Raw genomic sequence first — 26280 nt, 5'->3', positions numbered from 1 at the left:
GGAAGTTAGGTAATATAGGTTAGTATGGATCAGGCACTGTAATGTTCAAGTACACGGATCAGGTAACCTTAGATACCCAGAATGAAAATATTTCTTTGGGATTAGTGGAACTTAACCTGAAATATTTAAATGATAGGGCGGTTATTGGCACAAAACATTTGTGTGTTTATGTGTGTTCCTTAGGGTAGCTACATATAGGGTACTCTAGTGGATTTTTCACAATCCTTATTGAGCAGTCGTTAAAGTAATGAGAATCTTTGGGAGTGACAATGATACTTACATGTATACTGCGAACTTTTAGTACTCTATACTTTTCTGTAATTTTCAAAACACTCCTCACTTTTTTCAAAATAAATACTTCTTAGCAGTTTAGTGTGCTTGCAGAAATTTTAATGAAATGGGGTAAAAGGACTTCATGCTCATCAGCTCTGTCTATCTCTTTGCTCCCAAACTAGTTTGCGGGGGAGATTTTTTATACACTGTAATCTTTATTTCAAGACAGGATGTTGTAATTTTATCCAAATTTTAGATGGTTTCTTTTTCCAGTTATGAATATGTAATTATAATTTACTATGAAACAATCTGATATATTTGAAAGGGATTGACTTATTCCTTATAGGCCTTTTTGAGGGGCAGAAGAGGTAGCTATATGGTTTAGGGGGAGTTGAGTTTCTCTCTAAGCTATTTACTAATACCAAATGTCTTTGTTCTGCATTAAAAGATTTATATAACTAAGCTGTAAAATGTGTGATTTGATGTGTCATTGGATGTTCCCTACTATCTTCCCTCCCTACACATTCTTTTTAGTATACACCTATATACCCAAAATGCAATAAAAAAGTCTTTGTGCGAGGTGGGGGCGTAAATGCTGCTACACTACACAGTTGAATAAACTCTAGAAGACCTTTAACTTAACCTTTAACTCACAGTGAGAGAATAAGGAAGTGGATAGTTTAAACGAATATTCTAATTGAATAATTTAGAATGTACTAGGCACGTGCCTTACGCATCTTAAAAGTAATAGAACGTGATAAAATTAAACATAGGGTTTCTTAATTTTTTTTTTTTTTTAACATTTATTTATTTTTGAGACAGAGAGAGACAGAGCATGAACGGGGGAGGGTCAGAGAGAGAGGGAGACACAGAATCTGAAACAGGCTCCAGGCTCTGAGCGGTCAGCACAGAGCCCGACGCGGGGCTCGAACCCACATACCGCGAGATCGTGACCTGAGCCGAAGTCGGACGCTTAACCGACTGAGCCACCCAGGCGCCCCAAACATAGGGTTTCTTAAAGTGTTTTGAAGTTGTCATCATGAGTACGTATTTATTATCTTTCTATGTTAGACTGGACATCTTTAGGGTTTTTGATTCTGGAATACTTGAAGGCATTTACATTTTCTTCCTGTAAGGCTTCTTGAGGGTTTGTCAGACATTCCAGTATGTGATACTTTGTGAGGAGTTTTCATATTCGTTTCTTTCTTGATAAGTATCTTAAGAGTTTTGTGTACTATTCCATTAAAATATCATTAGATATGTGATAAAAAGCTTGAGATTGTTGTGTAAGAGACCAGAAAGAAGTTTATTATTACCTAATGGCTGAAGTATGAAGTCTCACGGTTGTTGATGGCGGGGCTGATACTAGGAAAATAGGCTTTGTGAAAGAGCTTTTTAAAGAGATAGGCTAGGGGCGCCTGGGTGGCTCAGTCGGTTGAGTGTCCGACTTTGGCTCAGGTCATGATCTTGCGGTCTATGAGTTCGAGCCCCATGTTGGGCTCTGTGCTGACAGCTCAGAGCCTGGAGCCTGCTTCGGATTCTGTGTCTCCCTCTCTCTCTGGCCCTCCCCCGCTCATGCCCTGCCTGTCTTTCTCTGTCAAAAATAAATAAACATTAAAAAAAAATAAAAAAAAAAATCATTAGATACGTGATAAAAAGCTTGAGATTGCTGTTTAAGAGACCAGAAAGAAGTTTCTTATTACCTAATGTTTGAAATATGAAGTCTCATGGTTGTTGATGGAGGGGCTGATACTAGGAAAATAGGCTTTGTAAAAGAGCTTTTGAAAGAGACAGGCTAGGGGTACCTGGGTGACTCAGTTAAGCGTCTGACCTCAGTTCAGGTCATGATCTTGCAGTCTGTGGGTTTGAGCTCCACGTTGGGCTCTGTGCTGACAGCTCAGAGCCTGGAGCCTGCTTTGGGGTCTGTGTCTCCCTCTCTGCTCCCCCCTGCCAAATAAACATTAAAAAATTTTTTAAAGAGGCAGGGTAGAGTGGAGGAGAAACTGCACTCGTTTTGTTTGTTTGTTTTTAATTTATAAAATATTTAGTTTTGAGAGAGGCAGAGAGAGCATGAGCAGGGGAGGGGCAGAGAAAGGGAGGGAGACACAGAATCTGAAGCAGGTTTCAAGCTCTGAACTGTCAGCATAGAGCCCAGCACAGGGCTTGAACCCACAAACCATGAGATCGTGACCTGAGCCAAAGTCAGGTGCTTAACCAACTGAGCCATCCAGGTTCCCCAAAATAACTCATTTTTTTTTTTAATTTTTAAAAATATTTATTTGTTTTTGAGAGAGACAGAGTGCAAGTGGAGGAGGTGCACAGAGAGAGAGGGAGACACAGAATCCTGAAGAAGGCTCCAGGCTCTGAGCCGTCAGCACAGAACCCGATCCGATGCAGGGCCTGAACTCATGAACTGCGAGATCATAACCTGAGCCTAATTCGGATGCTTAACTTACTGAACCACCCAGGTGCCCCCAGCACTAGGTTTTAAAGTAGTGGAACAAATGGCTAGTGACTGGTATAGAATGGTTTCCTATGCTTGGTATGCTCAGTAGTGTGGATGTGATTGCTTGATCAAGGCCAGAAATACTAGCTGACCTCTCTCACATAGACAATTGCAGTGAAAAAGCCAAGAGTTTTAGGTTTGACTCTTTGGGGAACTAGAACAATTGATTGCCTTTTCAGCTCTGCAGGTGAAATCCTAGAGTTGGTAAACTAATTCTAGATCCTTTCATGGGTATAAAATGGGCATTGGCCTGCCAGCTAAACTGTTTTACTAAAAAAAAAATAGACCAGAGGAATGTTAATTTCTAAAAAAGAAAGTCCCCCCCCCTTTTTTTTTTGATTTAGCTTCTCAACCAGTCTAGTGTTATTCCAAAAGAGGATTTAGAATTGATTTTAGAAATTGGATGAAGCATATACTCATTTCCCACTAGGATTAAGGTCACTAGTGATCATAACAAACCAGTGTGGAACTAAGATGATTGCCTAGGCAATATGTAAATGATCATCAGTGATTAAATAGAGTGCTTTAAATCTTTGGACTTCAAATTAGTATATACTGGTAGTATGGCCATTTTTTCCTTTTGCTGACTTCTTCCTCTCAAAACTGAGGGAGGGATTTAATTACCTTCTCTCCACCCCACCTATCCCCCCCCCCCCCCCTTTTAAGAAATAACCACAGAAATGCCTAATGCCTTTTGGTGAATGATAAAAGCATCGGGTGGAAATTTCTGACTGATTTTTAAATTTTCTCTTTGGAAATGGCCACAGAAACTTTGTTGATTTATGATCTTAGTGTTTAGTAATAGCCTGTCTTGTATCATTCTGCATCTTTCGAACTTTAATAGAAAATGTTTAATTAATCAATTTGGTAATTTAATAAACCTATTTTGCTGATGTAGATGCTGAAGGCTTTAAACTATATAGCCCATGTGTGGTTATACTTTTATTTATTATATATATGTTTTTAATTTTTTTAATGTTTATTTTAGGGAGAGAGAGAACGTGAGTGGGGGGGGCAGAGAGAGGCATTGTTAAGATGGCAGCACACCCCATATTGATCTATAGAGTCAACATAATCCTCACCAGAGAACCAGTTGATTCGTTTATAGAAATTGACAAGCTGATTTAAAAATTCATACGGAATTGCAAGGGACTCAGAATAGCCAAAACAATACTGGAAAAAGAACAAAGTAGCAGGACTCACACTTTCTAGGTGTTTGTTTTTTTTGAGTAAGAACATGCTCATAGGCACCCCAGCAGGGGAGAGGGGCAGAGGGAAGAGATAGAGAATCTTAAGAAGACTTCATGCTGAGTGTGGAGCCTGCCGCAGGGCCTGGTCCCATGACCCTGGGATCCTGACTTGAACCGAAATCAAGAGTTGGATTTAACCAACTGAGCCACCCAGACGCCCCTCATACTTCCTGGTTTTAAGCCTACTGTAAAACAACACTAATCAAGATGGCACAAGAATAGGCACGTAGGGGTGCCTGACTGGCTTGGTCAGTGGAGCATGGAACTCTTGATCTCGGGGTTGTGAGTCTGAGCCCTGTTTTGGGTGTAGAAATTACTTAAAAATAAAATCTTAAATGGGGCGTGTGCGTGGCTCAGTTTAAGGTCTGACTTCAGCTCAGGTCATGATCTCGCAGTTTGTGAGTTCGAGGCCCATGTCGGGCTCTGTGCTGACAGCTTGGAGCCTGGAGCCTGCTTCAGATTCTGTGTCTCTCTCTCATTCTGCTGCTCCCCGTCTCTAGCGTGCACTTTCTCTCTCTCTCTCTCTCTCTCTCTCTCTCTCTCTCAAAAATAAACAATAATAAACATTAAAAAAAATTCCATTGTATGATACATTGTATTTTGTTTATCCATTCATCAGTTGGTGGACATTTGGGTTGTGTCCAGCTTTTAGCTACTGTGAATAGTGCTGCCATGAATATTCTTGTGCAAGTGTTTGTTGGAATACATGTTTTCAGTTCTTTGGGGTGTGATATCTAGGAGTGGAATTGCTGGGTCATATGATAATTCTATGTTTAATTTTTTGTGAACCGACAAATTGTTTTCTGTAGCAGCTGTATCATTTTACATACCCACCAGTAATGTAGGAAGGGCTCCAGTGTCTCCACATCCTCAACACTTGTTATTTTCCATTTTTTTGATTATAGTCATCTTAGAGGATGTGAGGTGATATCTCATTATGGTTTTGATTTGTAGTTTTCTTTAAAAAAATTTTTTTTTTAATGTTTATTTATTTTAGAGAGACAGAGAGCACGCAAGGGAGGGGCAGAGAGAGAGGGAAGCACAGAATCTGAAGCAGGCTCTAGGCTCTGAGCTGTCAGCATAGAGCCCAATACAGGGCTTGAACCCACAAACTGTGAGATCATGACCTGGGCCAAAGTTAAATGCTTCACTGACTGAGGCACCCAGGCACCCTGATTTATAGTTTTCTAATGATTACTGATGAGCATCTTTTTATATGCTTACTGGCCATTTTTACATTGTCTTTGGAGAAATGTCCATTCAAACCCTTTGCTCACTTATTTCTTTTAATTGTGTTTATTTTTCTTAAATTTTTTTTCATGTTTATTATTCTGAGAGAGAGGGTGTGAGCAGGGCAGGGGCAGAGAGAGGGGGGAGAGAGAGAATCCCAAGCAGGCTCCATGCTGTCAGCACACAGCCTGCATGAAACCAAACTGTGAGATCATGACCTGAGCCGAAATCAAGATTTGGACTGTTAACTGAGCCACCCAGGTGCCCCTATTCCTTTTAATTAACAAAATTTTTTGGTGTGTTCTCATCTGGCTTTTATTTTTTTTTTATTTTTTTTTTTTTTTTAATTTTTTTTTCAACGTTTTTTATTTATTTTTGGGACAGAGAGAGACAGAGCATGAACGGGGGAGGGGCAGAGAGAGAGGGAGACACAGAATCGGAAACAGGCTCCAGGCTCCGAGCCATCAGCCCAGAGCCTGACGCGGGGCTCGAACTCACGGACCGCGAGATCGTGACCTGGCTGAAGTCGGACGCTTAACCGACTGCGCCACCCAGGCGCCCCATCATCTGGCTTTTAAAGTGAAAAAAAATTTGGGGCACCTGGCTGGGTCAGTCGGTTAAGCGTCCGACTTTGGTTCAGGTCATGGTCTCGTGGTTCGTGAGTTTGAGTCCCATGTCAGGCTCTGTGTAGATGGCACAGAGCCTGGAGCCTGCTTCAGATTCTGTGACTTCCTCTCTCTCTGTCCCTTCCCCACTCATGCTCTGTCTTTGTCTCTTGAAAAATAAACATTAAAAAAATTTTAAATGAAAAGAATTTTTAAAAAAATTTTAATTGCAGTATAGTTGACATACAGCATTATATTATTAGTATCAGGTATATAACACAGTGATTAGGCAGTTGTATGCACATTATGAAATGCTTGCCATAAGTGTAATTACCATCTGTCACCAAACAAAGTTACTACACTATTTTTCCAATGCTGTGCTTTTCATCACTGTGGTTATTTTATAACTGGAAGTTTGTATATCTGGGTCCCCTTCACCTATTTGACCCATCCCACCCACCTACCTCCCCTTTGGCAATCATTAACTTATCCTCTGTATTCATGAATCTGTTTGTTTTTTTTTGTGTGTTTTGTTCATTTGGTTTTTAGATTGTGCACGTAAGTGAAATTGTATGGTATTTGTTTTCCTGTGTCTGACTTATTTCACTTCATATAATACCCTCTAGGTCCATCCATGTTGTCACAGATGGCAAGAATTCATTCATTTTTTTTTTTTATGACTGAGTAATATTCCATTGTGTATATACACCACATCTTCTTTATTGATTCATCTATTGGTGGACATTTAGGTTGGTTCCATATCTTGGCTATTGTAAATACTGTAGTAAGCATAGGGGTGCATATATCTTTTTGACAAGCATTTTTTGTTTGTGTAAGTAGTCACCAGTGGAATTACTAGATTATATGGTATTTCTGTTTTTAATTTTTTGAGGAACCTTCCTACTGTTTTCCATAGTGGCTGTACGACTTTATATTCTCACTAGCAGTGCATGAGGGTTCCCTTTTCCTGCACATCCTTATTTCTGCCCAACACTTATTTCTTGTCTTTTTTGATACTAGACATTCTGATAGGTGTGAGGTGATAACTCAACTGTGGTTTTGATTTGCATTTCCCTGAGGGTTAGTGATGTTGAGTATATTTTCATGTGTCTGTTGGCTATCTGTATGGCTTCTTTGAAAAATTGTCTATTCATGTCCTCCATTTTTTAATTGAATTATTTGTTTTTTGGGTGTTTAGTTTTATGAGTTCTTTATATATTTTGGGTATTAACATCTTGTTGGACATATCATTTGCAAGTATCTTCTCCTAGTCAGTAGGTTTCCTTTTCATTTTGTTGGTGGTTTCTTTCACTGTGCAAAGGTTTTTTAGTTTGATATAGTTCTAATGTTTATTTTTGTTTTGTTTCTCTTGTGTGAGGAGGGTTATCCAGAAAAATATTGCTAAGGTCAGTACCTGAGAGATTACTGCCTATATTTTCTTTTGGAAGTTTTATGGTTTCAGGTCTCACAGTTAGGTCTTTAATCCATGTTGAGTTAATTTTTGTATATGGTATAAGATAGTGGTCTTATTTCATTCTTTTGCATATAACTATCCTGTTTACCCAGTCCCATTTATTGAAGAGACTGTCTTTCCCCTAGTGTATATTTTTGCTTCATTTGTTGTAGATTAATTAGGCATATAAGCATGGATTTATTTCTGGGTTCTCTGTCCTTTTCCTCTGATCTATGTGTCTGCTTTTGTGCCAGTACCATACTGCTTTTGTTAATATAGCTTTGTAGTATAAAAAAATAGCTTTGTAGTGTAGTTTCAAGTTTGGGGTTGTGAGATCTCCAGCCTTGTTCTTTCTCAAGATAGCTTTGGTTATGGTCATTTGATTTATGATGAGGGTTCCAGAGCCATTTATTGGGGGAAAGAATAGTCTTTCAACCAGTGATGGTAGGAGAACTGGATAGCCATATATGAGAGAATAAAGTGAAGTTGAAACTTTAGCTGACACCATATACAGAAGTTAACTCAAAATGGACCAAGGACCTAAACATAAAAGATAAGACGATAAAACTCTTAAAACAAAATGTAGGGATAAATCTTCATGACCTTGGATTTGGTTTTTTAGGTATGACATGAAAAACACGGACAACAAAATTAAAAAAAAAAATAAGTTGGACTTTTATCAAAATGAAGAACTTTTGTGTCTCAAAGGCCATCATCAAGAAACTGAAAAGATTCTCAGAATGGGAAAGAGTATTTGTAGGTTACGTATTTGATAAGCACTTACGTCTAGAATATATAAAGAACTGTTACAACCCAATAATGAAAAGACAACCCAATTAAATTTTTTTTATGTTTATTTATTTTTGAGAGACAGAGCAGGAGTTGGGGGCGGGGGGAGCAAAGAGAGGGAGACACGGAATTCGAAGCAGGCTCCAGGCTCCGAGCTGTCCACACAGAGCCTGACGTGGGGCTCCAACCATGAACCATGAGATCATGACTTGAGCCGAAGTTGGATGCTTAACAACTGAGCCACCCAGGCGTCCCAAAGACAACACACTGAAAATGGGCAATGGGGTGCCTGGGTGGCTTGGTCTGTTAAGTGTCCAACTCTTGATTTGGGCTCAGGTCATGATTTTATGGTTGTGAGATTGAGCCCCGTGTCAGGCTCCACACTGGGATGGAGCCTGCTTAGGATTCTCTCTCTCTCCCTCTCCGTCTGCTTCTCTGCTCACACTCTCTCTTTAAGAAAAAAAAAAAAAAAAGAGGATGGGGGGCAAAGGATCTGAATAGACCCTTCTCCAAATAAGATGTGCAACTGACCGATAGGCACATGAAATGATGCTTGACATCATTAGTCATCAGAGAAACGCAAATCACAACCATGGTGAGATACTACATGTCAACTGTGAAAGTTAAAATGAAGATGTCAGATAATACTAAGTGTTGGTGAGAATGTGGAGAAACTTTAACACTCTTACATTTTTGACGGTCCTATAAATTGTACAACTGCTTTGGAATATAGCCTACAGTTCCTCAGGTGATTAAATATAGTTACCATGTGACCCAGCAATTCTACTTTTAGGTATGTATCCAGGAGAATTGAAAACATAGGTTTAGACAAAAACTTGTACACAGATGATCATAACAGCGTTATTCTTACTATCCAAAAGGTGGGAAAAAAAACCCCAGCTATCTCTCAAAAGTTGAATGGATAAACAAAATGTGTTATATCCATATAATGGGATATTATTTGGCCATGAAGGAAATGAAGTTCCGATACATGCTACATGGGTGAACTTTGAAAACATTGGCTAGGTGAAAGAAGCCAGTCACAAAGGACCACATATTATATGATTCCATTTATATGAAAGTCCAGAATAAAGAAATCTATATGAAAAAAAAGTGTAGATTAGTGGTTTGGTGGTTGCCTAGGGCAGATGGGTAGGGACTGAGGGAGTGGTGGGAATGGTGGTTGGAGCAAAAGCTAAAAAATACAAGGTTTCTTTTTGAGGTATGAAGATGTTCTGGAATTGTGATGGTTGTACATATCTGTGATTATACCTTTGAATTTTGTACTTAAAAAAAATTAATGTTTATTTTTGAGAGACAGAGTGTGAGTCAGAGAGGGGCAGAGAGAGAGAGGGAGACACGAAATCCAGGCTCTGAGCTGTCAGCACAGAGCCCAACATGGGGCTCGAACTCACAAACCATGAGATCATGACCTGAGCCGAAGTCAGACACTTAACTGACGGAGCCACCTAGGTGCCCCTGAAGTTAGTACTTTTAATAGGTGAATGATATGTGAATTATATCTCACACCTGTTTTTAAAGATGCATGGAATTTTGCATACTTGTGTTATATTCCATTTAACGTTTTTTTTAGTACTCAAGAGACATGATTTAGAGTTGATTTCCTTGATTCATTACAGGAAAACAAAATCTGGAGACTGAATATTAATGAAGGCACGCGACGATGGGGCTGTGGACTAATCGTGGCAGTGAGACTGCAGGAGAAGGAATTTAGTACATGGATATGGTGCAGGGAAGAAAGTGGAGATCAGACCTGAGTAAAATACAATTTCGCTGTGGTTGAGTGGGGGATATTGATTGTGTGGAAGATCATGAGAGCATAGTCTGCTGTCACTGAGAGAGGAGTAAAAGAATGAAGCGGAAAAAGGAGGGCCCTATGATGGAGTGGTGCAATGATGTGTTTAGAAGCCAGATTTAGAGGGCTTAAAGCAGGGGAGCCTAGGTGGCTCAGTCAGTTAAGCCTCCAACTCTCTTGGTTTCGGCTCGGGTCATGATTTCTCGGTTTGTGAGTTCAAACGCGTGCTGACACTGTGGAGCCTGCTTGGTATTCTCTCTCTCCTTTCTCCCTCTCTCTCTGCTCCTCCCTTGCTTGCATCCTCTGTCTGTCTCTCTCTCTCTCTCTCTCTCTCTCTCTCTCTCTCAAAATAAGTAAACTTAAAAAATCTCTAAAAAAGGAAATAGAGGATTTAAGGGAATTATTGGGGACAATCCAATCTTATATTTTTTGGACCTCTTTTAGTCCCTTGTACCTAGTAGGTGCTTAATCAGTATTATTTAGTTATGAAGGGAAGTTGAAGAATTGCCATGAGATTTGGCGGTAACAGGAAGGAAGGAAATAACAGCATCTAGAGAATGGCTAGAGAGGGGAGATCTGAGTTTGTTAAATGAATAGGAAAAATGTCTCTCAGAAATTGGTTTTATATACACAGGTGGAGATTATAGAGTGAGTATTCTAGAAAGGACTGCCATCTTTTGCTGGGAAAGATGGAAGGCTGATGAAAAGGTAATATCTTGATGGTCTTACTCTTCAGAAAACAGGATGTGAAGTGAGGCGGTGACCTGGAATAATTTATTAGGAGAAAAGAATATAAGCAGCAAATGATGGTCTAGATGCAGCTGAACAATGAATTTGTAGTGGGTCAGGAGGTGGATGAAGTAGGTAAAAGAGGACTAAGAAGTGCAAACTTCCAGTTATAAAATTGATAAATTAGGGTGACAAAAGTAAAGCATAGGGAATATAGTCAGTCATATTGGAATAACTTTGTATGGTGACGATGATAACTACACTTACTGTGGTGAGCGTTTTGTACTTTATGTAATGGTTGAATCACTATGCTGTATGCCTAAAACTAATGTAATGTTGTATTTTAACTATACTTCAGTAAAATTTTTCTTTTGAACGTACAAAGGACTTGAATAGATATTTCTCTAAGAAAATATGCAAATGGCCAATAAGCACCTGAAAGTATGCTCAACATCACCATTAGGGCATTAGGGAAATGCAAATCAAAATCACGTCCTTTCACATCCATTAGGATGGCTGTATCAAACAAAACCAAGCAAAACAACCCCAGAAAATAACAAATGTTGGTGAGGATGTGGAGAAATTAGAATCTTATGAATTGCTGGTGGGAATGCAAAATGGTGCAGCTACTATGGAAAACAATTGGGCAGTTCCTCAAAAGTTAAAAACATAGGATTATCATATTCTACTCCTAAGTACATTCCCAAAAGTATTGAAAGCAGGGACTCAAACAGATACTTGTATACCAGTGTTCATAGCAGTATTCACAGTAGCCAAAAGGTGGAAACAACCCAAATGTTTATCAGCAGATGACCAGATAAATGATACGGTATATACATACAATGGAATATTATTCAGTTTTAAAAAGGAATGAAATTTTGAAACCTGCTGCAACATGGATGAACCTTGAAAACATTATGCTAAGTGAGATAAGCCAGACACAAAAGGACATATATTGTATGATTCTACTTATGTGATGTATGTAGAATGGGCAAATTCATGAGCCACATAAAGTAGGAAAGAGGTTATTAGGGGTTAAAGGGAGGGAGTGTGAAAAATGGTTGTTTAATGGGTACAGAGTTTCTGATTGGTATTATGAAAAGTTCTGGAAATGAAGGGTGGTGACAGTTGTACACATTGGGAATATGTTTAATGACATTGAATTGTATACGTTAAAATGGTAAATTTAGTTATGTTAAAAAAAAAAAAGAAACGGAAACTGATGCTTGTTAAGTGGGGTCAGTGTACTGGAAGTTCCCATTGTAGTTGGAGAATCTAGGCATTGAGAGTAATTTTGTGAACAAGATAGAGATGAGGTTGTGATAAGAAGTTGGGGGTATCTAATTACTGATCTGAGAGGTGACATTCCAGTTAAAATCTGGGTGTGGTGTGTAACCTTAGGAAATTGGAGCTTGGGAGAGAGCAAAATGCAAATTCTAGCCTTGTCATTTTTGTAGCTATGCAATGGGGTCATATTACTAAAGCCTTCTGAACTTTTTCTATGTTATGTATTTATTAAATGGACAAATAAGCCATAATCATCAGGATAATTGGGAGTATTAAATAAACATATGTTTAAGAAAAAGAGTAGAAGTGCTGGCACTTAGGTAGGAAACTTAGAAAAACAGAGGACAAATATTTGAGGAAATAATAGATTGTTTTCCCAGAATTAAAGGGAGATGAAAGATCTCAGATTTAAAAGGCCCAATAGAATACAATATAGAGATGAGGAAAAAACCACACTTAGACACATTATATTGAAATTTAAGACTCTCAGAGATAGAGAAGTTTAAAAGCTAACCAAGAATTAATAACATTATTAAGGACCAGAATTCGAATTGTCACCACACTTTTCAACAGCACATAAGCTGTAAGAAGATGAAAGACTAATACGTTTTGAGTATTGAACAGTGTTGAAAGAAAATAACTCTGAACCTTAAATTTTATAAGGTGACAATAAGCATTCAAGTGTAAAAGCATGTTGAAAATACTCTCAAACATAGAAGACCTTTAAAGATTGGCCGTACAAAGTCCCACATGGAGAACATTTCTGTAGGAAGAACTTAAACGAGTGGAGAAACAAATCTAGCAGATGCTGTTAGGTATGTGTGATGTACAAATGTAAGATGTATAGAGAATGATCAAAATACCAAAATAAAGATTGTCATCTTAAAAAAAATTAGCCACGACCAAAGAAAAGAAATAGAGAAAGTATGCTCATTGACATGAGGATTGGATGGAGGGGAGATGATGGGCATGAGGGCGTTGTAAAGTTCTTCTCTTGATAAAGGGATATATGGATAGCACTTTTATTTATCAAAAAGAAAGATTGTAAAAAGTGAAGGAAAAGCAAAAATACAAGTTGTATTTTAAGGATGTCAGTTAAAAGACAGTTTGATGACTGAGTAAAATATATAGATCTATAGGTATATATAATCTTACAAGAAATACCTAAGTCATAATTTAAAATTACATAGGAGGAGAGGCATGGTTAGGATGTTTATGAAAATTGTTGAAAATTGAGGATCTTAACAATGCTTTTGCTTATGTGGGTTATATCTATCAATAGTTACCTTATTAGAAATTAAAACTGAAAAATTTTAAAAACAATTTTAAGACCGCAAAAAATAGGGGCCCCTGGGTGGCTCAGTCCGTTGAGTGTCTGACTCTTGATTTCCGCTCAGGTCATGATCTCATGATTTGGGGATTGAGCCCTGTGTTGGGCTGTGCGCTGACAGCATGGAGCCTGCTTGGAATTCATTCTCTCTGTCTCTCTCTCTCTCTCTCCCTCTCTCCCTCTCTCCCTCTCTCTCCCTCTCTCTCCCTCTCTCCCTCTCTCCCTCTCTCTCTCTCTCTCTCCCCCCCCCCCACTCTCACCACGTGCTTGCGTGCACACTCTCTCTTTCATAAAATAAATACTCTTTAAAAAACCTAAAACAGCCATAAAATAACCCTTGTATGTTATTAATAACATACAAGTATTTTTGTGAAAAATATCTATTTTACTAAACAAAAGAATTTAGTGAGAAGAGTAATTGTCTTATGCACTTTTGCATATCTCATTAATGTCTGGTCTAATAGAACATACTTAGGTTCTGGTTTCTGCTTCTGCATTTACTGTGTTGCAGTATGTTGTTTTGATTGAGTTACATGGGGAGAATCCTAGGACCTTGAGGATCTTTTGAAAGTATGTGGAGGAACCCTTGGGTCCTGAGACCACACTTTGAGAACTGCGTTTTCCATACAAGTTTCTTTGCTTATTATCTACCTTCCCCTGCCATTTGTGTCTTCCGCATTGATGACAGTATTATCTCATTGTCCTGCATTTCCTCCCATGTTCCAGTTTTGTTTTTGCCATTTTCTACCTTACATTGTTTTCCAGTTTAAGGCTGATCTCCAAGACTGATGATTCTAGTCTCTATGACTATCTCTTCTCTAAAATCTGTTGGCAAATACACAGTTCCACATGATTCATACGTTAGTGTTTTAAGTTTTCTTGTGTATTTTCTCTTTCCAGTTACAATATAGAGCTCCTTGAAGTAGGGACTCTAAAAATTAACAAGATAAGAGTTTGTCCTTACGCACAATGTTCAGTACAAGATAATAATTATTGGTTGATAGGAAGTAACACTTTCCATGAAAGTGCAGATAGATCATAAATTCTCTTTTGGCTTTAAATAGTTTATTGGGAAATTATAGTATCTTACCCGTTACTTGATACATGGTAGTATTTTTGGTATTGCAAGTAATGTTTTTTTACTTTATTTTTTAAATTTAACTTAATTGAAAATTTTTAATTTTTTTTTTTTTAAACGTTTATTCAGTTTTGAGAGAGTGCAAGCTGGGGAGGGCAGAGAGAGGGAGACACAGAACCTGAAGCAAGCTCTAGGCTCTGAGCTGTCAGCACAGAGCCCAACACAGGGCTCAAACTCACGAACCGTGAGATCATGTCCAGAGCCGAAGTTGACACTTAACCGACTGAGCCATCCAGACACTCCCAAAAAAAAATTGTTTTAAGTTTATTTTGAGAGAAAACCAGAAGGGGAGGGACAGAGAAGGAGAGAGAGAGAATTCCAAGCAGTGTCAGCACTGTCAGCACAGAGCCCTACGTGGGGCTCAAACTCACAAATCCTGAGATCTTGACCTGAGCGAAAATCAAGAGTTGGATGCTTAACCAGCTAAACCACACAGGCACCCTGCAAGTAATGTTTTTTTTAAATAGATCTTCAGTTCACACTTGTTGATCTTTAAAGTCATTTATTGATTAATTTATTTTCTTACCATTTCAGAAAAAAGCCAAAGGACAAGAGCTCTTTGATCAAATAATGTACCACTTGGACCTTATTGAAAGTGACTATTTTGGGCTGAGATTTATGGATTCTGCACAAGTAGCAGTGAGTAGCTGTTTTTTTTGGAAATTCCAGTATGGGAGCAGAAATGGAAAATTTCAGATGATGTGCTAAGTGCTACCAGGCTACATATTCATATGTCATTCTCTTTTTCTTGTAATTTTCTTGTTCAAAAAAAAAAAAAAAAATGAGTTCTGGTCCTAGCCCATATTACTAGTGCATAGTCTTTGCAGATGAGGGTAAGAAATCTGTCTTTTCAGTAACCACTGGGCTGGTTGTTGGGCGTACTAGAGTTTGAGAACTACCATGCAATGGAAAGGGTGATAGAATGGGAGTATTGTGGGTTCTTGGGTAAGTGATGGAAGTTACTGATTTGCAAATTAAGGTGAATAGAGTAAGTTATTTTCAAGATCCCTTTCTGATCTGTGATTCTGTATTATAAATGTTCTTTGACATGTGCATTTTATTATTACTGGGTTTTTTTGAGTGAGTGAGAGAGAGAGAGGAAGAGAAAACGAGCTGGGAAGGGGCAGAGAGAGGGAGAGAGAGAATCTTAAGCAACTCCACACCCAGCGTGGAGCCCGATGTGGGGCTCGAACCTCATGATCATGAGATCATGACCTGAGCTGAAATCAAGAGTTGGATGCTTAGCTGACTGAACCACCCAGGTGATCCTGACCTGTGCATTTTATTATTAAACAAAAATTTTTTTAATGTTTATTTATTTTTGAGAAAAAGACAGATTTATATAAATTTATTTATTAAACTTTTTATTTTGTTATTTTTTTTAATGTTTATTCATTTTTGAGAGAGAGATAGAGCATGAGTGGAGGAGGGGCAGAGACAGAGAGGGAGAAACAGAATCTGAAGCAGGCTCCAGGCTCTGAGATGTCAGCACAAAGGCCGATGCAGGACTCTAACTCATGAGCCATGAGATCATGACCTGAGCCAAGTTGGTTGCTTAACCCACTGAGCCACCCAGATGTCCCCTGACCTGTGCATTTTAGATGAGAGAACAGCATATGTAATAGGGTAGGAAGTTGGAGGCTTTTCAAAGATCTGAGTACTATTGGGATTTGACTGGAGGGTATTTGAGAGAAAGTAAGTAGTAGATGATAAGATTGTAAGGTGGGTTAGTGACTATATCATCCAAAGTGAATACCAAAACTATTAAGTAATAAATAGGCAGCATTTATTCTCTAATAATTGGCATTAGGGGTTTTTTAAGCCAGGAGGTTATATTTTGCTTCAGAAAGCATTATATAGACATATTGAGTAGGATTATTTGGAATGGGCAGAGATTGAAGTCAGGAGTCATTGCAAACGCTGGGGATAAAAGTAATGTTAAGGCCTGGAATAGGACATTCATAGTAGCAAGGAGAGGGAGGGAGTAGAGATAAGGATATCAAAACATTAAGCCTTGTTTTCTGGAAGTCTGTGATGGAGGGGGATGTGTGTGTATGTGCTTAGTGACACATTAATTGTCATGTCTAGGACTCATAGGAACAATATATAAGACTTCTCAAGTTCTTTTTGGAGCGGGACATTCATTCATTTGGTGTGATTAATAAGTTAACTAGAATACATCTATAAGATGCTGTTAAAAACTCTTTCGGAAAACAAAAACAAAAACAAAAAAAAAACCTCTTTCGGAGATGGCTTATCCGTAGTTGGCTTTATAGAGTATCTTGGCTAAATTTACAGCTGTTAATAATGTTAGCTGTAATTTTTTTCTCTAATTTCCCTACTCCTAGTCTCCCTTCCTGGGTTAAAAGAAATTAAGCATGAGCATTTAGCAACAGACTATTGGTTAGGTAAATTTTGGCACACTTGTACAGTGGAATACTCTGCAGCTCATTAAAAATTGTGATTTTTTTTGGGGCGCCTGGGTGGCTCAGTCGGTTAAGTGTCCGACTTTGGCTCAGGTTATGATCTCATAGTCCATGAGTTCGAGCCCCGCGTCAGGCTCTGTGCTGACAGCTCAGAGCCTGGAGCCTGTTTCAGATTCTGTGTCTCCCTCTCTCTGACCCTCCCCCATTCATGCTCTGTCTCTCTCTGTCTCAAAAATAAATAAAGGTTAAAAAAAAAAATTTTTTTTTTAAAATCGTGATTTTTTTAAGTATACCAATTGACATAAAATGATGTCAAGAAGAGAATTACAAAACAGTATGAGTTTTTCAATTTTAAAATAAGTGGACATATGCACACATATACATGAAAAAATTTGCAAAACTCTTTTCTGTAGTTTTAGTGTTCTTATCTCTGGATGGAATTTGTATGGGAGGTGTTTTATTTTTCTTCTTAATGTTGTTTCTCTTTGATTAGACTAAATCCATCAAGGGCAGGGAATGAGTGTAACCTCTGTTGCTCTGCATGTAGCAGACACACAAACCATTTATTGAATTAAATTCTGGTGCACTGCTTAGTTTGATATAAAGGCTTTGTTGACTCTTGGGTTTAATATCATTCACTAGTCGTCTTTCAAATAATAGAATTACAGTCTTGCAAGCAATGAAAAAATAAATGATGTTAGGGATAAATAATTCGTAGCATCCTGTTTTTTGAGGGGTTGTAGAAGAAGAGGTCGAAATATGCTAACATTAAGTTTCAAGTACCTTCTTTCCTTAAGATCTATAAATACAGTAGTCTCTCCTTATCTGTGGTTTCGCTTTCCATGGTTTCATTTACCCATGTTCAACCCCAGTTTGGAAGCAGATGATCCTCCTTCTGACATATTGTCAGAAGGTCACTGGTAGCCCAGCGCTACATCACAACGCTTACAACATTCACCTCAGTTCATCTCATCATGTAGGCATTTTATCATCTCACAGCATCACACAAAGAAAGATGAATACAGTATAAGATATTGTGAGAGAGAGAGAGAGAGAGACCACATTCACAGAACTTTTATTATGGTATATTATAATTGTTCTATTTTATTATTGTTATTAATATCTTATTGTGCCTAATTCATACATTTAGTTTTATTATAGGTATGTATGTGTAGGAAAACATAGCATATGTTGGGTTCAGTAGTTAGTCTGTGTGGTTTCAGACATCCACTGGAGGTCTTGGAATGTATCTCCCACAGATAAGGGGGACTGTTGTCATTGGGGAAAGAAATAGACATTTCTTTCTATTCTAAGAAGTGGCCATTGCTAAGTTGTATTCTTTGCTCTTTGTTAATATCAATAATCACTGAATTGCTAGATCCATTACTGTTTCTTCCCTCATTTGACACACATATTGTGCCTTTGTTCTGGTTCTAACAAGTTTTTGGTAAAGCCAGCATTAGAACTCCCCCCCCCCCCCCCCCCCCCCCCCCAGTTTTCAAAGTTTTATTTATTTAAGGGGCGTCTGGGTGGCTTAGTTAGTAAAGCGTTTGACTCTTGATTTTGGCTCAGGTCATGATCCTGTGGTTTGTGAGATTGAGGCCTGTATTGGGCTCTACAGTGATGATGAGTATCCTGCTGCTGATTCTCTCTCTTCCTTTCTTTGCCCCTCCCCCGTTGCACATGCGCACACATACTCTCTTTCTGTCTCTCAAAATAGACTTTAAAAAAAAAAATGAAGTTTTATTTAAATCATCTGTACACCCCACATGGGGCTTGAACTCATGACCTTATGATCAAGAATTGCATGCATCCCTAACTGAGCCAGGCAGGTGCCCCAGAACTTTTAATCTGTGCTCTTTTTAGTTCTAGTTTATCCTTCCCAATGCCCAGAAATCTAGGCATTAAAATTAAAGTTAAGTAAGATTTATTTTTAGTTTCTGTTTTTGCTGTCACTAGAATACTCTGGAGTTGAACTAGAAGGACAGTAGCTGGTAGATGAAAGCTATTCAAAATGAGCTCTAGGTAAACCTTTAATTATTCTTATACTGCTAACTCATGATTCTACAATTTTATGACATCAGTAAATAGAGAAGACTTTCCGGTATTTGTCACATGACCAGATTTAACCCCAGAATGAAACAAAATTGATACCTTGCAAACAGTTCAGTTTGTTGGTGAAGATAGTGAACTTGATAGATCAAGTGGACTTTTTGGCCAGGATCATCTGTGTAAATTAAGTTAGTCCTATGATTTTCACATCTGTTTGTTAAATTTAGTGTGTAGACCTAAATGTAGAATCCAAAGAAGGTTGAGGCAGGGTAAAAAAAATAAAATGACTGAGGGCCCTAATACCAAAACCAGATCCAGACACTACGAAAAAAAGGACTACAGGCCAGTAGCTCTGGTGAACAAAGATACAAAAATCCTCAACAAATATTAGCATATTAATATGTATTAATATGTAAATATATGTATGTATATAACATGCATATAATACATATATACATACTGAACTGAATCAAGAGTTGAACACTTAACTGAGCTACCCAGGTAGCTCAGGGTAGAAATACCCCTATTTCTTTTAATTAAGAAAGTTTTTTTTTAATTTTAAACATTTAAAAAAATATATATCAATAACATTTTTACAGAACCAGAACAAATAATCCTAAAATTTGTTTGGAACCACAAAAAACCCCAAATGGCTAAAACAGTCTTAAAAAGGAAAAACAAAATTGGAAGTACCACGCTTCTAGATTTCAAGTACATTACAAAGTTGTAGTAATCATAACAGTATGATATCGGCACAAAAGTAGACACATAGATCAATGGAACGGGATAGAAAGCCCAGAAACATGCCCACATATATGGTCAATTAGTCTTTCACAGAAGAGTCAAGAATATGCATTGGGAAAAAGACAGTCTCTTTGACAAATGGTGTTGGGAAAACTGGACAGCTACATGCAAAAGAGTGAAGCTGGTCCACTTTCTTCTACCATACACAAAAATGAACTCAAAGTGGATTAAAGACCTAATATGAGACCTGAAACCATAAAAATCCTGGAAAAGAGCACAGGCAGTAATTTTTCTGACATCAGCTATAGCAGCACTTTTTTAGATATGTTTCCATAAACAGGGGAAATAAAAATAAACTATTGGGACTACATCAGAATAAAAAGCTTCTGCATAGCAAAGGAAATAATCAACAAAACGAAACACAGCCTACGAATGGGAGAATATATTTGCAAGTGACATATCTGATAAAGGCTTAATATCCAAAATATATAAAGAACTTACACACCTCAAAACTTAAAAAAACAAATTATCCAATTAAAAAAAATGGACAGAAAACATGAACAGACATTTCTGTAAAGAAGACATTCACATAGCCCACAGACATATGAAAAGATGCTCAACATCACTCATCATCAGGGAAATGCAAATCAAGACTGCAATGAGATATCACCTCACATCTGTCAGAATGGCTAAAATCAAAAACACAAGGAACAACAAGTGTTGGTGAAGATGTTGAGAAAAAGAAACACTTGTGCACTGCTGGTGGCATTGCAAACTGGTGCAGCCATCGTGGAAAACGGTAAAGAGTTTCCTCAAAAGAGTGAAAATAGAACTACCATATGATCCAGTAATTACACTTTTGGTTATTTACCCACAGAATACAAAAACACTAATTCAAAAGGATACATACACTTCTGTGTTTATTGCAACATTATTTACAATATTCAAATTATGCAAGCAGCCCAAGTCCATCAATAGACTTAATAATATAAATGGAATATTATTCTGCCATTTACAACAACTTAGATGAACTAGAAAATATAATGCTAAGCTAAATAAGTCAGAGAATGACAAATACCATATGATTTCATTCAAATGTGGAACAAATGAGCAAAGAAAAAAAAAGACAAACCAAGAAACAGACTCTTAATTATAGAGAACAAACTGATAGTTACCAGAGGAGAGGTGGGTGGGTGAGATAGGTGATAGGGATTAATGAGAGCACTTATCACAATGAGCACTAAGTAATGTATAGAATTTTTGAATCACTGTATTGTACACCTGAAACTTAACACCATATGTTAATGCTCCTGGAATTAAATTAAAAACCTTGAAAAAATGATCAAGGAATTACATGTTACATTTTAATCTTGAATATATTGTATGCTTATATATGTAAAGTTAGTGTGTTAAAGTTTAGTTTATTGGTCATTTCACATCAGTCTAAAATATGTATGACTGGAATTATTCATCCATCATGGAGATAACCAAAGTTATATGATGAAACCGTAGTTTACTTTTTTTTTCCTATGTACACATATGAATTTGCTGTTGTTAACTTTTGCTTATACCAGCTCATTTTATGTTCATATATAAATATTTGATTTGTAGTTGAAATAATGGCATACTTACAGAAAAGTTGCAAGAACAGTGTAAATAACTATTTCTGTGGAACCATTTGAGAAAGAGCTGTAGATGTCTCATCACCCCTGAACTCTTTAGTGTATGTTTCCTACAAACAAGTATATTATGCATAACTCAGCACAACCATCAAAACTAGGAAGTTGACATTGTGACATTACCACCATCTAATCCACAGACTCCATTCAAATTTTGCCACTTGTCTCTACAGTGTCCTTTATAGCCAAAGGGTCTAGTTCGGTCGGATTCATGTTTTACATTCAGTTGTCAAATTTCTTTAGTTGCCTTCATCTTGGAATGCTGTGGTTCTTCATTCTTTCCTTAACTTCTATACTTTTGAAGATACAGGCCAGTTGTCTTATAAGCTCTCAGTTTGGGTTTGTCTGAAGTTTCCTCATGAACTAGATTAATCTTAGACACTTTGACAGAAAAATAAATGAAGTGATGCTGTGTTCTTCTTATTCTATCAAGTAACATTTAATTTCATTTTGTCTCCTTACAGGTGATATTCACTTTGATCCCTTGATTAAGGTGGTGTCTGCCAGGCGTCTCCATTATATTCTTTTTCTGTTTGTAATAAGCTTGCTTGCTTGCTTGCTTGCTTGCTTGCTTGCTTGCTTATTTATTTATTTATTTATTTAGTGCCCCCCCCCCCCGAAAAAGACCACTTTCTCATCAAACTTTCTGTTTATTTATGAACTAATGGATTCTTGTCTTAACCGGTGTGTTATCATTTGTAACTACTATTTCTTTTGATGCTCAGAGTTTCCCAAGTTTGGGTGGTGGGAACTGCTTCAAGATGGTTTCTGTGTTCTTTTAACACGCACCATCATTCTTTGGGTATTACCTTACTTTCTGGCCTAAGAATACGTTCCATGTTCATATTGTATTTCCCTGCTCTAGCCCTGGAATTTGCTAGTTCTCCAGTTGGCTTTGTGGTCAGACTTAGGGAATATATGTTTACGTTTATTTCTGTAATCTTATATATAAATTGACACATTCAGTGCCACAAGGCTGATTGTAGTTTTTTTCCTTTCCCATATTTGCAGTTCTCTTCTACAGAAACCAGGGTTTGATTGTCATCAGGATGTTTACTTGAGTGATAACTCACTCTGGATGGAATCAATCTCTAACGTCTCCCTGTACAGATTCTGACATTACCCTGACCACCTAATTACTTCTGGACTGAATTATTTGGGAAGAGGAAGCTTTTTATGTTCCAATTACCTTATAAATACAGAGTAGTATATGAAGCACTTCTTTGGAAATAGTGTTGAAGAATGATTTTCCTAGAGGTATGGTTTAGAGTAGGAGGATTAGAGGGAAGAAAGAAGGCATGCTTGAGTAAAATATAGTAGGTTTTACTTGAGGTGGCCACATAACTTTTGCCTAAAGTAGGCCACATTTAAAACATTGAGATGTAATTTACAAATCCTAAAACTCACTTGCGGTTTTTAGTGTATTCACAGAGTTGTGCAGCCGTCACATCACTATCTAATTCCAGAATATTTTCATTGCAAAAGAAACCCTACTTACATTAATGGTCTCTTCCCATTTCCCCTCTCCCACAGCCTCTGGCAAACATTAATCTTTCTGTTTGTATGGATGTACCTATTTTGAAAATTTCATGTAAATAGAATTACATAATATATAGCCTTTTGAGTCTGGGAATGTGCTTAAGCATAATATTCTCAAGGTTTGTATTGTGGCATCTCCCCATACTTGATCCTTATGGTTGAGTAATATTCTGTTGTATGGATATGCTACATTTTGTTTACTCAATTCATTGATGGACATTTGGGTTCATTCATTTTTGGCTCTTAGGAATAGTGCTGCTATTAACATTGTGTACGAATTTTTGCATGAGTATAATTTTCAGTTTCTTGGGTATGTATCTAGGAGTGAATTTGCTGGGGCATAAGGTAACTGTTTAACTTTTTGAGGAACTGCCAAACTGTTTTCCATAATGACTGTAGTATTCCACATTCTTTCCAGTAATGTGTGGGGGGTTCTGATTTCTCTGTGTCCTCACAAACACATTATTTCTTTCCTTTTTCATGTTTGTTTATTTTGAGAGAGAGTGCCAGTACCAGTGGGGAAGAGGGATAGAGAGAATACCACGCAGGCTCCATGCTGTCAGCGCACAGTCCAACACGGGGCTTGATCCTGCCGACCATGTGATCATGATGAGCCGAAATCAAGACTTGGATGCTTAACTGAGCTACTCAGGCGCCCCCACAGTATTTCTTTTTTGATTCTAGCTATCCTAGTTGATATGAAGTGGTCCTGTGTGGTTTTTGACTTGAACTTCCCTAAAGCCTAGTGATGTTAAGTATCTTTTCATGTGCTTTTTTGGCTGTTTCTGTATCTTCTTTGGAAAAATGTCTATTCAGATCCTTTGCACATTTTAAAATTGGGTTATTTGTTTCTTTGTTGAGTTGTAAGAGTTCATATTTTTTTTCAGTAGTAGACATTTTTCAGATCTGTGATTTGCAAATATTTTTCCCCATTTTGTAGATTTTCTTTTTACTTTCTTGATAGTGTCCTTTGCACATAATTTTTTAATTTTGATGAAGTCTAATTTATCTGCTTTTTTTTTATGCTTTTGGTCATATCTGCAAAACTGCTGCCTATTTTGTTTTTTTCTTTATCTTTTGGAGTTAATTTTTGTATGTGTTGTAAGGTAGGGGGCTAACTTCATTCTTTTGCATGTGGATATCCAGTAGTCCTAGCACTATTTATTGAACAGGTTATTCTTTCTCCATTGAGTGATCTTGGCTTATTGAAAATCAGTTAGCCAGTTATATGAGTTTATTTCTGGCTTCTGTCTTCTGTTCCATTCATCTGTCCATATGTTGATCCTTATGCCAGCACTACATTGTCTTGATTACTGTAATTTTTTGCTAAGTTTGAAATTGGAATTTAAGTGTGAATCCTTCAATTTTGTTCTTCTGTTTCAAGATTGTTTTGGCTGTATTTCCATATACATTTTAGGATTAGCTTGTTCATTTCTGGGAGGAAAAAGGCAATTGGAAGTTTGATCAGGATTGCACTGAGTCTATCCTTTTGCTATCATTATAATGTTAAATCTTATCCATGAATATGGATTGTCTTTCCATGTACTGGATCTTTACATCTCTTTTTTTTTTTTTAATTTTTTTAATGTTTATTTATTTTTGAGACAGAGAGACACAGCATGAGCAGGGAAGGGGCAGAGAGAGAGGGAGATACAGAATGTGAAGCAGGCTCCAGGCTCTGAGCTGTCAGCACAGAGCCTGACGCGGGGCTCGAACCCACGAACTGTGAGATCATGACCTGAGCCGAAGTCAGACGCTTAACCGACTGAGCCACCCAGGCACCCCAATCTTTACATCTCTTAAAACAGTGTTTTATAGTTTCACTTTACATGTCTTTTACTTCCTTGGTTTTGTTCTTAAGCATTTTATTCCTTTAATGCTATTGTATACATAGTTGTTTTCTTTTTTTTTTTTCTTTTTAAAAAAATTTTTAAGTTTATTTTGAAAGAGACAGAGACAGTGTGAGCTGGGGAGGGGCTGAGAGAGAGGGAGACAGAGAATCCCAAGCAGGCTCTGCACTGGCAGTATAGAGCCCGACACAGGGCCCGATCCCACAAACTGTGAGATCATGACCTGAGCTGAAACCAAGAGTTGGACGCTTAACTGACTAGGCCAGCCAGGTTCCCCTACATAGTTGTTTTCTTCATATCATCTTCTGATTGTTTATTGCTAGTATATAGGAATATAGTTGGGTCTTGTATACTTATCCTGTATCCTGCATCCTTGGTAAACTTCTTTATTAGTTTTAACGTGTTTTATGAAAAAGAACATGTCATCTGCAAAAAGAGATAGTGTGACTTCTTCCTTTCTGATCTGAATGCCTTTTTTAAAAAAAATTTATTTAGATTCCAGTATAGTTAACATACAGTGTTATATTAGTTTCAGATGTACAATATAGTGATTCAGCAATTCTATATGTTACTCAGTAATCTTGTATTTTCATTATCTTTTTACTTTTTAAAGTAAGCTCTACATCTAGTATGGAGCTTGAACTCAAGACCCCAAGATCAAGAATCACATTCTCCACCAACTGAGCCAGCCAGGCATCCCCTAATCTGAATGCCTTTTATTTATTTATTTTCTCTTTCTTGCATAAGTGCCCTGGTTAGAACCGTTAGTAATATATTGAATAGAAGTGGTGACAGCAGACATTATTGTCTTGTCCCTGATCTTAGGGGGAGAGTGATCAGTCTCTCACCATCAAGTATGCTACTTGTGAGATTTCTATAGATGCCCTTTATCACGTTAAGGAAGGTGTCTTTTATTTCTATTTTGTTCATTGTTTTTATCAAAAATGGTGTTGGGTTCTGTCAAATGCTTTTTCTGCATCTATTGAGAGAGTCATATGGTTTCTCTCTTGTATTCTGTTTATATGTTGTATTATGTTGATAGTTTTTTTGTTAATGGGTGGTGTGTTGGACCAGTCTTGCTTTTCTGGGACAAATCCCACTTGGTTGTAATGTATAAGCCTTTTATATGTTGCTTGATTTGATTTGTTAGTATTTTGTTGAATATTTTGGTGCGTATATTTGTAAGGAATATTGGTCTGTAGTTTTGTGGGGTTTTTTTCCCTTTGATATCTTTGTCTTGTTTGGTGGGAACAGTACTAGCCTCAGAGAATGAGTTGGAAAGTCTTCCCTCCTATTTCTGGGAAGGTCTTATGAAGGGTTGGTGTTAATTCTTCTTTTAGCATTTGGTAGAATTCACCAGCAAAGCTGTCTTGGTCCTGGGCTTTTCTTTGTGGGAAGTTTTTTGATTATTGACTAATCTCTTTATTTGTTATAGGTGTATTCAGATTTGCTACTTGTTTCTGGAGGCAGTTTTTAAATCAAGCCACTTTATTTTTTTAAAGCTTATTTATTTATTTTGAGAGAGAGAGTGCACGGGCACACGTGAGCCAGGGAGAGGCAGAGGAAGGGGTGGAAAGAGAGAAT

General features: G+C 37.5%; 1 protein-coding gene across 5 annotated transcripts in view; it reads left to right on the top strand.

Annotated features, from left to right (window-relative positions):
* Positions 1 to 26280, top strand: part of EPB41L5 (erythrocyte membrane protein band 4.1 like 5) — a 141643-nt gene that overhangs the window by 10431 nt on the left and 104932 nt on the right. For all 5 annotated transcript variants that reach the window (XM_042954191.1, XM_042954190.1, XM_042954189.1 and 2 more), the window contains exon 3: positions 14941 to 15045. In XM_042954191.1, the coding sequence (XP_042810125.1) occupies positions 14941 to 15045 (105 nt within the window). The remainder of the gene's footprint in view (positions 1 to 14940; positions 15046 to 26280) is intronic.

This window comes from Panthera leo, chromosome C1, assembly GCF_018350215.1.
Source record: "Panthera leo isolate Ple1 chromosome C1, P.leo_Ple1_pat1.1, whole genome shotgun sequence".
NCBI lineage: Eukaryota > Metazoa > Chordata > Mammalia > Carnivora > Felidae > Panthera > Panthera leo.
Note: the sequence above shows the minus strand (reverse complement) of the source record. Positions and strands in the feature narration are given on the sequence as shown.